This window comes from Nanorana parkeri, unplaced genomic scaffold (genome assembly GCF_000935625.1).
Source record: "Nanorana parkeri isolate BGI_ZX_2015 unplaced genomic scaffold, ASM93562v1 scaffold1465, whole genome shotgun sequence".
Taxonomy (NCBI): Eukaryota; Metazoa; Chordata; class Amphibia; order Anura; family Dicroglossidae; genus Nanorana; species Nanorana parkeri.
The window spans coordinates 349,578-363,233 of record NW_017307733.1 but is presented as its reverse complement, the minus strand read 5'-3'; the positions used below and the strand labels follow the sequence as shown (position 1 = coordinate 363,233).

Here is a 13,656-nt window from a genome sequence, read left to right as displayed (position 1 = left end):
CTCATAACGTGGTACAGAAATGCCCTATTAGGTGAGGTATAACCATTACTTTTGGACAAAAAAAAAAAAACTAGTCATGTTCAAACTTACACAGATTTGACTGCAACATACAAATATAAACCCCTCAGAAGCAACCAATGTACAATTGTGCTCATAAGTACATACCCTGGCAAAATGTATGATTTCCTGGCCATTTGTCAGAGAATATGAATGAGAACACAAAAACTGTGTCACTCATGGGTAGCGTTTGGCTGAAGCCATTTATCAATCAACTCTTTTCCAATCATAATGAAACAGAAACTACCCAAATTACCCTGATCAAAAGTTTACATACCCCAGTTCTTAATACGGTGTGTTGCCCCCTTTAACATCAATGACAGCTTGAAGTCTTTTGTGGTATGTGTGGATGAGGCTCTTTATCTTCTCAGATGGTAAAGAGCCCATTCTTCCTCCAGGTCCTGTAACTTCTTGGGCTGTCTTGCATGAACTGCACGTTTGAGATCTCCCCAGAGTGGCTCAATGATATTGGAGGTCAGGAGACTGAGATGGCCACTCCAGAACTGTCACTCCGCTGTAGCCAATGACAGGTCTACTTGGCCTTATGTTTAGGATCATTGTCATGTTGGAATGTCCAAGTATGTCCCAATGCGCAGCTTCCGGGCTGATGCATGCAAATTGTCCTCCAGTATCTTTTGATAACATACTGCATTCATCGTGCCATCAATTCCGACCAACTTTCCTGTGCCTTTGTAGCTCACACATCCCCAAAACATCAGCGATCCCCCTCCGTGTTTCACAGGAGGAATGGTGTAGTTTTCATCATAGGCCTTGTTGACTCCTCTCCAAATGTAGCGTTTATGGTTGTGGCTGAAAAGCTCAATTTTAGTCTCATCACTCCAAATGACTTTGTGCCGGAAGGTTTGAGGCTTGTCTCTGTGCTGTTTGGCGTATTGTAAGCAGGATTCTTTGTGGCATTTGCTTAGTAATGACTTTCTTCTGGCGACTCGACCATGCAGCCCATATTTCTTCAAGTGCCTCCTTATTGTGCATCTTGCAACAGCCACACCACATGTTTTCAGAGTGTCCTGTATTTCACCTGAAGTTATTTGTGAGTTTTTCTTTGCATCCCGAACAATTGTCCTGGCAGTTGTGGCTGACAGTTTAGTTGGTTTCAACAGAACCCCTCATGTTCCACTTCTTGATTAGAGTTTGAACACTGCCGATTGGCATTCTCAATTCCTTTGATATCTTTTTATATCCCTCTCCTGTTGTCTCCCCCCCCATGTCAAGCAGTGCAAAACACACACAAACACTTACCCTCTTTTACCAAATTCTCATTGTAGAGACTGTTAAGAATGGATGCATTAAGAATCCCATTGGCCAGAAGAACACCAGTTAGCAAGGCCAGCTTATTCCTCTCAGACTCTGAAAAACCTTTCAGAAACAGAAACAGCTGGAAGAGAAGAGTTTCAAATGTAAAGGGGATTTTAAATAAATACATTTATACCAATTAGAGCTAAACACAAGTCTCACCTTTTTGACCTCTTCTTCAAAGCCTTTTTCCAGGTATTTGTAACGTCTGATTAGTTTGTTAAAAACCTAAGGGTAAAGTAGTGATCTATGAATAAAACATCTGTACCTGAATTTGCCGAACACTTTTCAGCCAAGTTAAAGAAATTCCAAACTTTTTTATTTTAGTTCTGGACATGGTGCAACAGGTTAGGATTTGCAAGATTTTACTGCCAAGTCCCCAGTGTAGAGATTACTCTTCACTTTGTCAAGGTCACAGCAAGAATTAAGGAGAAGTCCCCAAAAGGGCACAGACAGCATTTCAAATCCAAGATTAGATGTAAATGGACCCCACTGTTCAGTTTCTGCAAAACTCTTCAGTATTTAAAAACACAAGAATACCACCAATTCAAGTTTAAACCTGCTGTCACTTAATCAAAGCAGCTAAGAGGCAGTTACAGAAATGCAAACCTGCCATGGGATTGTTTAGCAGTCCCCAAAAAATACATTGTATATAAAAAAATTATGCAATCTGACATTCTTCATACCATACCTGAGCAAATGCCTGCATGGTCTCTAGATCTTCTTGTGCTGAAAACACACAGACATCGGTACGGATCACGTCGTCGGTAAGAGTACCACCTGGTGCTGCAAGATTAAAATGGCATCATTAGCACACACGTAGTACAATGTTCCCAGCTCTTACTGCACTAGGAAGCTTGATGTAAGAGTGAAAATGGATACCAATTATAGACATTCAGCTTGAACATGTCCTGCATTTACTGCAACAGATGAACATTTATTGAATGCATTAGCCCAGCAGCCAATATAAGAAAGTGCAATGCTTGTTCCAATATGGTCCAGAGTACTCTGTATGGCAGGGGTGCCCATAAGGTCGATCGCGTAGCGATCACTGGTAGATAACCATGTCCTCTCCTCCTGCCGCTTCCCTGGATATTCGGGGAAATAATAATATTTCCCCGAAGCCCCCCCAAAGAGTTAAAAAAAAAAAAAATAGTAAAAAATATATATAAAAAAAACTTTTCTTGCCTCAGGCCCAAAAGGAGCTGGCTACGGCTATGCTCCCGTGGTGCTCATGCGGCTGAATGTGTGAGACTGCAGATGGAAAGGTGCAGGACACCCCATGTGCAATGTCGGCCACACGAGCACCACGGGAGGACAGGACGCCGGGACCTGTAATGTACTGGAATGTAAGCAGGCCGACTCCCTGCGTTCCAGTGCGGGAGGGGGTGTGGAGCTGTATTGAAGTCAATGGCATCGCCCACAGTGTGATCGCCCGCACTCTGAACGCAGGCACATTAGTGCCTGCATTCCGGTCCAGTGCGATCTGCAAAAATAGTGCTTGCAGCATTTTTGCGGATCGCACTGGACTGGAACACAGGCACTAATGCAGGTGATCGCATTGTGGGCGAGGGGCCTGCCTGCGCAGCCCACTCCCGCCCCTGAATGCAGGTGTTTTTTCGTTGGTAGATCTCAATGAGCTTGTCATTTGAAAAGTAGATCTCCAGATGAAAAATAGTGGGCGCCCCTGCTGTACGGCATCCAGACTGTAGAAGCTCACAGGAAGTTCACCTACGTACGATTTCAATCAGCAGAAATCTAATGTCATATCAGACTTGGATACTACATGGCTGCTCCACACACTAAAACAGGAGAACTGTGCAGAGTTATATTTACATTGTACACACAAATGTTAGTAAATTTGTCCTAAAGCAGAGTCACAAATATTTACAAGAAAAAAAGCCTCCAGACCTCTAGGAGAGAGGGTGAGCCTTCTATAAAATTCAGCAAAGCAGTAAAGCCCAAAATCAGAGTTCACTTTCCATTCTAAGAGCCCTCATAATAGCCAACGTTAAATGAAAAGCTAACCAAGCAGATCTTTGACAAAAGGAATTTCAGCCCAGTCCCCATGAACCACAGTATCAAAGACTAGCTTTGATTGCTCTGCATTAAGGCCATGGTCACAGTATGTCCGGACCAGATGCGCAAACGCAGTGCTGTGCATTTTTTTTAAGCTTAAAATGGGCTTTCAGTTGCAGTCCAGTGCATTTCCATGCATTCCAGACCAGAGAAAATGAAAAGCAGTATTTTTGGTCTGGACTGCGCTGGTTTGAACAGAGCCCAGAAACACCATAGGGACACATTGGGATTCTTTCTTGGTCTGGGAACAAACTGTTCTGGTCTGGACATTGTGTGAACAAGCCCTGAACCTAGGCTTCTCTCCATCTTGCTCACCTTATCGTGTTCAATACTAGCAGATTCTCCTGGCCTATACCTCTAATCGTGAAAGGGTTTTGGAGCCCCAGTATTAATTCGAAACCTGTGTTTTTAAAGTTTTAGATTTGTGCCTTTTGAACAATTTAAAGTTTGAACCACCGATATTCATCATTGATACAGATTATGTATGGTCACTTCATTGAAAACTCCATGGGAAGAACAGACCCTTGGGGGAATTTATCAAAACTAGAGAAGAATGTGGAGCAGTGTCCATAGTAACCCAATTCACTTCTCTCTTCTGTTTACTAGAGCTCTGAAAATTAAAAGAAAGCCAACTGTAGTATTGCAAAAATCCTCGCTGCTCTGATTCTGCAGCCGAGTTGACACTTTAATTCCTCCGCAGGTGCAGGTTAGAGTGTGTGCGTCCCACCATACATGAACGAAAGACAAAGAATGACCTCAGTCCGCAGGATACAAGTGATAACTCCTGTGTTTTGTATTGATGCAAAGTCAAAGTGTACATAACAGCAAGCACACCAGACCAAAGAACAAACTCCTCACACATTCACCAAATGTGGCTTAAGGGAAATCCCGCGATCGTACGAGAATCGTGCAGTGTGAACGAAGACGTGCGACCGTTTCTACTGTACGGTCGCACGTCTTTTGTCTAAGGAGCACGCTAGAAAACCAGCCGAAAAATCGTACGGTTTTCGGCTGGTTTGAACGGTGCTCGGGAAACAAATGCCGAACGGACCGTGTGCGCACGCCCGTTCAGCATTGCGGTCATCAGAAGCCCGCCCGCGGGCTTGCGATCGAGAGTGCAATCTGCCTGTCCAAGATGGGCAGACCGTACGTTTTTTTTAAATTACTTTACAACCATCGCAAGACAAGGTCTTGCGATGGTTGTTAAGTGTATGGCCACCTTTACTCGTAGAGGTAAAGTCTACAAGTACAAGATGAAACCTCTATTCCAAAAGCACACCTCACTCCAGGTGTGGGATGATTGCATCTGCCCCCACCATTAACATTTCAGAAACCAATACGTGACAAACAGGCACGCAACATACCTAGTTTTAAGATATTAATGGTCTAAAATGGTATTAAATCAGTGCAAACACCGCACACATGACCCAACTACCATAAATAAATATTTATGGTAGTTGTCATTGTGTGTGGGGTTAGAGTGCACTAATTTTACACCATTAATATCTTGATACAAGGTATGTTATTGCATATGCTTTTTATTACCTTTTATTGGTTTCTGAAGGGTTAATGGTGGGGCAGATACAATCCATCCCACACCTGGAGTGAGTTGTGCTTTTGGAATAGAAGTTTCATCTTGTACTTGGGAGACGTTACCTCTACGAGTAATGCTGGCCACACGCCTTACAACCACCGCAAGACTTGTTACAACTTACTATGGGCAACTGCCCCAGAATCTGTCTGCTCCCGTTTTGATAAATTCCCCTCAGAGTTTTAGCCCCTCCCTTTACACATCCCAACACAACGCACAAAGTATTCCTGAAAAAGATTGGACGAAGTTCAAGCAGATGGAAACTGGTGCAATCTCAAAAAATACCAACTGGCAGAATAGGGTCGGTCAACAGGATTTTTTATTTTCTCCTTTTTGCACAAACACCTATGTGGGGTCCCTAAAAAGACTTATCCATCCCTCCTCCACCTCAGCAACTGATCATCAACAGCAAGCATCAGCTCTGCAGTGTTACATGATGGTCAACAAGTTCATAGCACAGAGCAGAAGCATTGTGTTCATTTTGGACAATAGAGCCTCGTTAATGGCAATAGGCTCTGTAATGGTGCCCATACACGATAATCGCAAGGTGTATGGGGAGTGTGCAACCGCAAATACTATAAAGTTGTACGGCTTGTCTTACCAGCATGTTTGAAAACTTTGGGCGATCGTACGATTTTCGCAAGGTTAGTGGCATTTCTGTACGATCTACACTGCTCATGCGCAAAAGAAAATATGTGCGGTCAATTACCGCAATTCTTCCAGGTGCTTTTCTTTAATTATGGCTAATTGAACCTTGCGATAATCGGGGCATTTTGGTGCTGCCGGACAATCTCACGACGGTTCGATCATCGGACAAAAAGTTTTGTCTGATAATCGTAAGGTGTATGGCCACCTTTAGCCGGAGCCCATCAACTGGCTTGATTAGCTGCTGGCTCTATCACCAGCAGTCATTTCCAGCACAAACAACCACAGTGCTAATGAAACCAGGTGGTATAATTTAAAACCTCACTCCTAAACCAGCTACTGCAGCACCGTTTTTATATAGTTAAAGCCTAGTGACCAGTCATGGTAGTGGACAAGATGTTTGCGTTAGACGCACAAAACAAATTTATATTCTTACATACCCAGCATTCCGCCAGCCACCAGGATGTCGAAAAGTGTTTCTGCATAGCGACGGTAGTCTAGTTTCGCTCCAGAAGCATCAAGAAATTTTGCTACTGCTTCCAAGTCGTTGCCAGTTTCATTTAAGCCTTGAATAATACAGTCTTGGAATTGGGTAGGGTCAAACCTCTCCTTTTCATCTGGAACAGAAAAGAATTGTGGTGGATTGGGTGCTCTTATCCATTGAAGAAGCATATTACTCAATTTGGCATGCCTCTATTACTACTTCAATTCATGAAATGTAAACACAACGTTACAATTACCTCTTTTGCGTGTTTTAAAACGCTGGCCAGATAGCGTTGGCTTTTGTTGCTTTTGATTATTCATAAAAAAGATGCCCTGCAAGAGAAGACAAACATTCCGATTAGAAACATTACAATGAGCCATTTTTTGTTTCCAATGAACAGTCATTCAAGTATAGTGACAATTATACTGACAGATATGGGTGCAAAAAATGAAAAAAGGGCCTCAGTCATGAAGGGGTTAATACAGCAGTATAACAACTCAAAGCCACTAATGTTTCCAGGTGGTCATGACAGAGCCATTTTTTTAATGACAAGACTTAAGTTGACATGTTAGGTTTACGTACGAGACAAAAACTTCAGAATTTTGTAGATTAAAAAGGAGAACTATGGGGTTAGGGCTTTTCCCATAATTCTCCTTAGGGTGACGGGAGGACACAAACTAGCGTCCTCCCGTTACCCTAAGCTCAGTATACTGCGAGCTACAGCTCACGGTATACTGAGACGCCGCAGCTAAAGGGGATCCCGACAATTATGTCCGGATCCGCCCAGCTCGGTGACTGACAGCTGGCTCTGCCTACCTAGAGGCAGAGCCAGCTGTACCCGCCCCCTCCCCAGTCCGTTGCGCCAGGCAGGGCTGGAGGATCAGAGGGGGGGGGGGAATCCAGCCCCTCCCCTGTCACGGCAGAGAGCCCTGACAGGATCGAGAAGTGAGTGAACGCCTGTATGTGTTCGCTCACCTCCCAATCTACTGAGCCGACCTGTGACAGTCTCATTGTCACAGGTCGGCTAGAACTATGAGGTGAGTGGAAATCACTCATCTCATAGTTCTCCTTTAAGGCAGCCTAGGATTAAAAAAGGAGAACTATTGGGTCAGGGCTTTTCCCCATAGTTCTCCTAAGGGTCACGGGAGAACACAAACTAGTGTTCTCCCGTGACCCAAAGCTCAGTATACTGCGAGCTACAGTTGAGACCCTGCAGCCGGGACGGATCCCGACAATACTGTCTGGATCCACCTAGCTGCTGGATTGACCGCTGGCTCTGCCTATCCAGAGGCAGAGCCAGCTATGCCCGACCCCTTTCGCCAGTCAGCGCTGGAGGATCAGAAAGTGGAGGGGGGAATCCCTGCAGGGAGCCGTGAGTGAGCCATGGCTCTCTGCAGGGATAGATCGAGAAGTGTGGGGGGGGGGGGGGGGGGGAAACAAAAAGAAAAACCCCCAAAGCAAAAAAGTGACTGGAGTATTTTCAACCCATTCTAGGAAAAATTAACGTGATTAACAGTACTATGCCTTCCCAAAGTGTCCTTATAGCCAGGATGACAAACCAGTCCACTCCTGCAGCATCCTCACAGCCGTTTCTCTCCTCTACCAAAAGTCCACTCCTTTCCTATTGTCATCCAGATCTCCCTAGCCTAGACCCTCAGGAGCAAACTACACAACAGTGACCCAATACAGCAAGGACCTCTAGTTTGAATAGTCCTAACAACTGCCAAGTGATATTATTGCATGAAATTAATCGGCATTCAATTAACCAAAATGTTAAAAGGAAAGTATACTATACTTTCAGTGAGTGTGTATGTTACAATCCCCCCCCCATTTATTTATAACTGGCTTGTTATACAAGAAGGTGCAATGAATCAAGCTTTCCAAGTGAAAACTCCAGGAAAACAGAGCATATCAAAAACAAAACATTTCAGCCTTACCTATCCTATCAGTTTACTTCCCCCCCTGGTTACCCTACAAATAACACTTCCTGTCCCAGGGTGACACTCGCCTGTATTGAGAGGAAGCCATGGCTGTCACACTAGGACAAGACTACCATTATGAGGATGGATTAATAGCTTAGACAAGATGGTATTGTTAGATGCATCAGCTACTAAAAAGGAAGCAACAAGGACACTGCATGTATTGCAATAACAGGTATTCCCTGTACTTAGTGAGCCAATATTGCAGTTTTGGGCTTAGAAATGCTTTGAAGAGGCTCAATTGGTGAAAAAGGCACCTGCAACATCAGTACCACAATTCACATCTGTCCTGGATTGTGGTGCCATTCAAACTAATGCAGTGGGCTACATTTTTCCCCACAGTGCGTTGCGCAGTACTGCATGTCACCGCACAGTGCTGCTGTTAGCAGACATAAATGGTGTGCAACTTTATAAAACGGTCAAAGTTTACAAAAAAAAAAAACCCTGCCACAAAACACAATGATGCACTGAAACTGCATAACAGTGCTCACCAGCAGACTCAGACACAGCATTGTAGCAAGCTGGCTAATGTGAACGAGCCCTAAATAGCAGTGCACATTGCATTAATATATTGTAAGATGTGTGTGGAGCCAGCTTAATAGTAAACTAGAAAGAAGTTATTCTGATTAGCACCACAGGGATGGCAGGGCAATATTATAAAGTCTTTAGTAAGTGAATAAACATGTCTGAACTGTATTTGATCTTGCCTGATTCACAACGACTGGAAATATACAAGCCACACATGGAATGCATTACTTGCAATAAGTCACCATAGACTTTAGGGCTGCAACAACTAAAACATAATCGATGATTGAAAAAGTTGTCAACTTTTTCAATCGATTAATCGGCTTCCGATTGGTTGGCCCTGTTCACGGCTCCACACGCTGCAGCTCCTCCCCACCTCACGTTTGTCGCTGCCAGACCTTGCCCGCCCGCATCCACGCTCCACACGCCGCATCTCCTCCCCGCCTCACGCTCACCGCCCGCATCCACGATCGGCACAGGGACGCGGTGAGAAGTGAGGAGCAGGTGTGGGCGGATGACAGCCGCCGATAGACAGGCACGATCTCAGAAACACATTGCTGGAAGACTGCTCAAGTAAGCCTGCACTTTCCCACACATGGTGCTCTATAATGTATTGCTGACAGCTATGAACAAAAATTCCAGGCACACCCCCCACCCAATGACCGCCAGCATGTTAAGCCTCTCATCCCTGCCTGGAGCGGCTCCAGGCAGGGATCTCTGACTCCACAGATCCCCGCAACTCTCCCCAGTTTGTAGAGGCTGAGGCAGCAGAGATCCAAATAGAAAATCGATCACAGTGACAGAGCGCCATTAGAGCAGCCCAGCGTGGAGGAGAGAGCAGCCGCTGTCATTCTGACAGTTTCCGGCTGTGTGCGTGGCCGAGCGGGGGAATCTGTAAATATCATTGATATTTACCGATCCTCTGTGCAGCACAAACACTGGAGTGATCGTCTGATCACTACAGTGTATGTAAATAACTGGGGACACATAGTACTATGTCAAAAAGGAAGATGTCACCAGCACTCCAAAATAGATAAAAGCACTTAAATGCTCATTTATTGACAAATGTCTCAAGCGCTTACAGGGCCCCCTTCGTCAGGCTCAGAGATGTCGTCTCTGAGCCTGACGAAGGGGACCCTGTGTTTAAAAGAAAAAGCCGAGGCCGGGCTGCATTAACTGTTAACGCCTCCATCAGGAAAGGAGCTGGAAGCAGGGCTGCAGGTGGCTGTTTTCTATAATTTAAGATGTTTTTCTCAGATGCGCTTCGTCTTTGGAAATAATGAATACTGCTAATAGACTACAGGTAAGGGGTATGTTTATTTGCCCTTAGGTCATAGTTCTCCTTTAAAGGGTATAGGGGTAGGCCATAAGTGACACCCCAGAAGCTTGCTTGGAAATACAATTGTAGTGCTCCTGTGATTCTGAACTGCAAGTTTATGCCGAGTCCCCTGTACTAATCTTTAACCAGACAGCTCTATTGTGCTCTGGATGTGACTGAGAGGAGCATACAGATTAAATGGACTGCCTAGGCGTGGCCCTCAAATGACAGAGTTTTGTAAAGCTAAAAAGGAAATAGTACAGATTAGAATATGTGCCTAGTTTTTGAGATGTAAGGGTTAGTTCACCTTTCGCAATAAGACGCTATGCAGCCAAGGGTGTATGTACTTTTAAAAAGACATTATAGCTTTAAAGTTAGTAATTTAATTGCAATACCTGTATGCTCATCTCAGACAGTTTGTCCGAGAGACTACTACTGGAGCGCTGTCTTGCTGGTGATGTGGGACACCTCCCAAGTTGGCCGCACACTCCAACTTAATAGGAACAAGCACACCCCCTCAAAACAAGAGCATCTGCAGGGCTCCCTCCGTCACATCAGCTGACCTCAGCACTGCTGTGACAGGGGAGAGAGATCGCATTGCACATGCACAGGTCTTGAAAGAGGGAGTGTGCTTGTTCCAGTGATGTGACAAACGTACGCTGTATTCCACATATGTGGGTAATAAGAATACAGGTATTACATTTAAAGAGTAAGTCTACTTCTGTTGAGATTTTAAAAAATCCTCTGGGTGATCTCATAACATTACAGGAATTATAACAAACTTTGTTGCAGTTCCCTACCGGCTTCTGTTCTTGAGAAATAGTTTGGAAAGGACACGGTGAAACAAACAGCAGAATGGGAGGGTCTGGGTTGATTATAATCAGCTGGTGACCTTCCTGTGTTGCAATAGGGAAAGGTGCAGTGTCGGCATCCCTCTCCCTCATCACAAAAAATAAAATTCCTATCGCAAGAGACGCCAAAAATTGTACTTGTAGCTTATTGTAGACTTCTGGGACAGTTAGCCAATCACAGAAGTAGGAAGTGACATTTCTGGGATGTTCCGTACACCAACTGTATACAAAAGCCTCCAGGCCACCCTATTGCATAGATTTTTTGTTTGACAAATTTAGAACATTGCAGCACCTACAGGTTGAAATGGACAGGTCATTTTCAACAACATTAAATTACAAAATGGTTTATGCAACAAATTTATACGTCAATCATTTTTTAAAGTGAAGTTACCCTTTAAAATTAAAACTAAAAATTTTAAAGCATAAAGTGCACATTGAAAACAAAGTGCATGTAGCCTTTTTGTCTCCCACCCCTGACCACCACGATCCCACCTTCCCTTCTTCAGATCTGTAACTACCAAGAGGCATTCTGCACCACAAGATCACTCTGCTGGCCGCACCTGCACATTTCAGGCCCATAGACTTCTATAGGACCATCTCCCAGCCAGGAGAGGGAGACTTGCAGCGCTAGATGATAACAGCAGAGCAACGGTCCTTGGATCTCAGCAAGTATGGATCTGCAGGAGGTGAGGGTGGAATTGTTTAGGTCAGGGGAGGGGGTCAAAGAAAAAAGTACACTGACTGCACTGGAAAAGGTGAACTACCCCTTTTAAGCATTATATAAAACACAAAGGATAGGTTCACATTGTTGCATTTTTTTGCTTGATGCATTTCCATTTAAATAATGTAAAACACACCAGAAAACATGCATTAAGATGCACATAAACCCAGGTAAATGCACATTGATGTCAACAAGCTGTGATATGTTGATGGCCTTCCACTGTTATCAATGAAAAACACATTAGGGAATGAACGCATAGCTGTAACTAGACTCCATTATTTAAAAATCAGTGGATGTTTGGAGAACATTATGTTTTGCTGGCAACAAGTGTACCCCAGGGGTATAAAGCATAAGGGAGCTCAGGCTTTTATAAAGTGCTTATTAGAAATAAGGCTGCATGTTGTACAGTGTGGCTACCAGGCAGACATACTACAAAGCCCACATACCCCAAGCAGGAGTGCACAATTCATATCTCCCAGGCCCAGGATATGAAGCTCTGGGGCCCAGGCAGGTGCCCCCCACCCACATTTAGCTCTGCTGTAGGCAAACAGGGCTAAGTGTAGGAGCAGGGGAACCGCCGGTTTTGTATAAGTGATCTGGGCTGCTGGTTCTGCCACCTCCCTGCTGTGGTTTCTGGGGGACCCTGGAAAACAGCACATGACAAGATGGAGAGCGGAGAGCAGACCAGAGAATGTCCAATCTTCGCTGTGTGATCAGTGAGACACAGTACTGCCTGTCTCAGCTGTCACAAGCCAGGCTGCACAGGAGATCATGCACAATGCTATGCTCCATCTTCTGTATTAGAAGGCAGGGAGACAGTCTCCATAAAAATAATCTGTCACTTCCAAAAGGTCACATAGGGGCTTGTTAGCTCCTGTGTTAGCAATAAAGTTAAGTGAAAGAAGCTTAACTTTGTGGTAGCCACGCAGCAGCGTTCTCTAATACACACAATGTGCAATAAAAGGATAACTTCACCTCCCCGAGTAATTTGGAGGAAATTGAATTACCCCCTCAAATCTGGCCCCCTCTCCCGCTATACTTACCTTCCAGCAACCAGTTATTTCCCTCTGTACTGCTGTCTAGTACGGCCCTTCGCTATTTTGCTTGCAAATTGCAAGCACTCATTGGGCAGCCTGGTCACCTGACTGCACCGACCAATGAGAAGCACTTAGCACAGTTAAATCTGGTTTTAGTTAAAATGATTTCTTGTATCAGGTCAAGTAGTCAGGGCGCCAGCTTCAGTCCTTGGACAATAATGTTTTTATTTTCTTTAATTTGCACACTCCTGCCCAAGGATCTTCTATATGCCCCCCAACCAAGAAACGACCATTTAAATTGTAATTATTAGAAATACAGCCTGCCAACACCCCACCCGGCTCACACCGCTCCGGCCTACCCGGCAACCACCATCAAAAGCCTTCCTACGAAGCTGTGCCCGGCACCGAATGCCGCTTCCGGTACCGAGCAATATCAACCCAGTACGTATCTTACCGAATGTAAGGCAGGCAGAAAACGGGCCAAAGACGGGGCGGGTGGTAACGGGAAACAAACAACACAGGCCTCGTCCGAGAATTTCCCCTGTGCTACTCGACGACCAGAAGAAGAGAGAGAGAGGCCGGAGCTCCTCCCTGCTACGTCACTGTGGGCGGGGAAAAGACGGGGGCGATACCAGTGCGTGCAGACACGGTGGGAGGAGGAGGAATTTCGTCAGTTTATATAACAGACTTGTATTGTGTGTGCAGTATTTTTTTCAGCATTAATTACCTGACAATTTTATAAAAGAGTGCTGAGCAATGGGTGAGGAAAAGTAAAGCCGCACGTCTTTCATGCACGGTGCAATGATAGGGCTCCCCTGCGTGTGTGTGGCGTAAGCTGTGTGGGAGCGGATTGGATAGTCAGAGGGGTAATTAGACAGGAGTGAACGGGTACATAGGAGGGGGCGGGGCCAGGGCCTGCCACCATTTTAGTCCATTGTTCCCGTGATGCTATAGGTGTTTCTGTTATAGCTGAGCCCGGTGCGCAGATGGAGAGGGGCGGCCTGTCCTGTCAGGGGATATTATAGTCTGGGGAGGGGGGGAGAACAATGAATATG

At 45.0% G+C, this 13,656-nt stretch overlaps 1 protein-coding gene across 1 annotated transcript in view; it reads right to left on the bottom strand.

The window, feature by feature from the left end:
* The window catches only part of BZW1 (basic leucine zipper and W2 domains 1), a 20,394-nt gene extending 7,204 nt beyond the window's left edge, over positions 1-13,190 (bottom strand). Inside the window, exons 1-6 of the mRNA XM_018570154.1 lie at positions 13,056-13,190; positions 6,427-6,502; positions 6,127-6,303; positions 2,063-2,157; positions 1,534-1,599; positions 1,318-1,453 (exon numbers count right to left, since the gene is read on the bottom strand). Coding sequence (XP_018425656.1) covers positions 1,318-1,453; positions 1,534-1,599; positions 2,063-2,157; positions 6,127-6,303; positions 6,427-6,490 — 538 coding nt within the window. The 5' untranslated portion in view covers positions 6,491-6,502; positions 13,056-13,190. The remainder of the gene's footprint in view (positions 1-1,317; positions 1,454-1,533; positions 1,600-2,062; positions 2,158-6,126; positions 6,304-6,426; positions 6,503-13,055) is intronic.
* Positions 13,191-13,656: the final 466 nt, after the last annotated feature.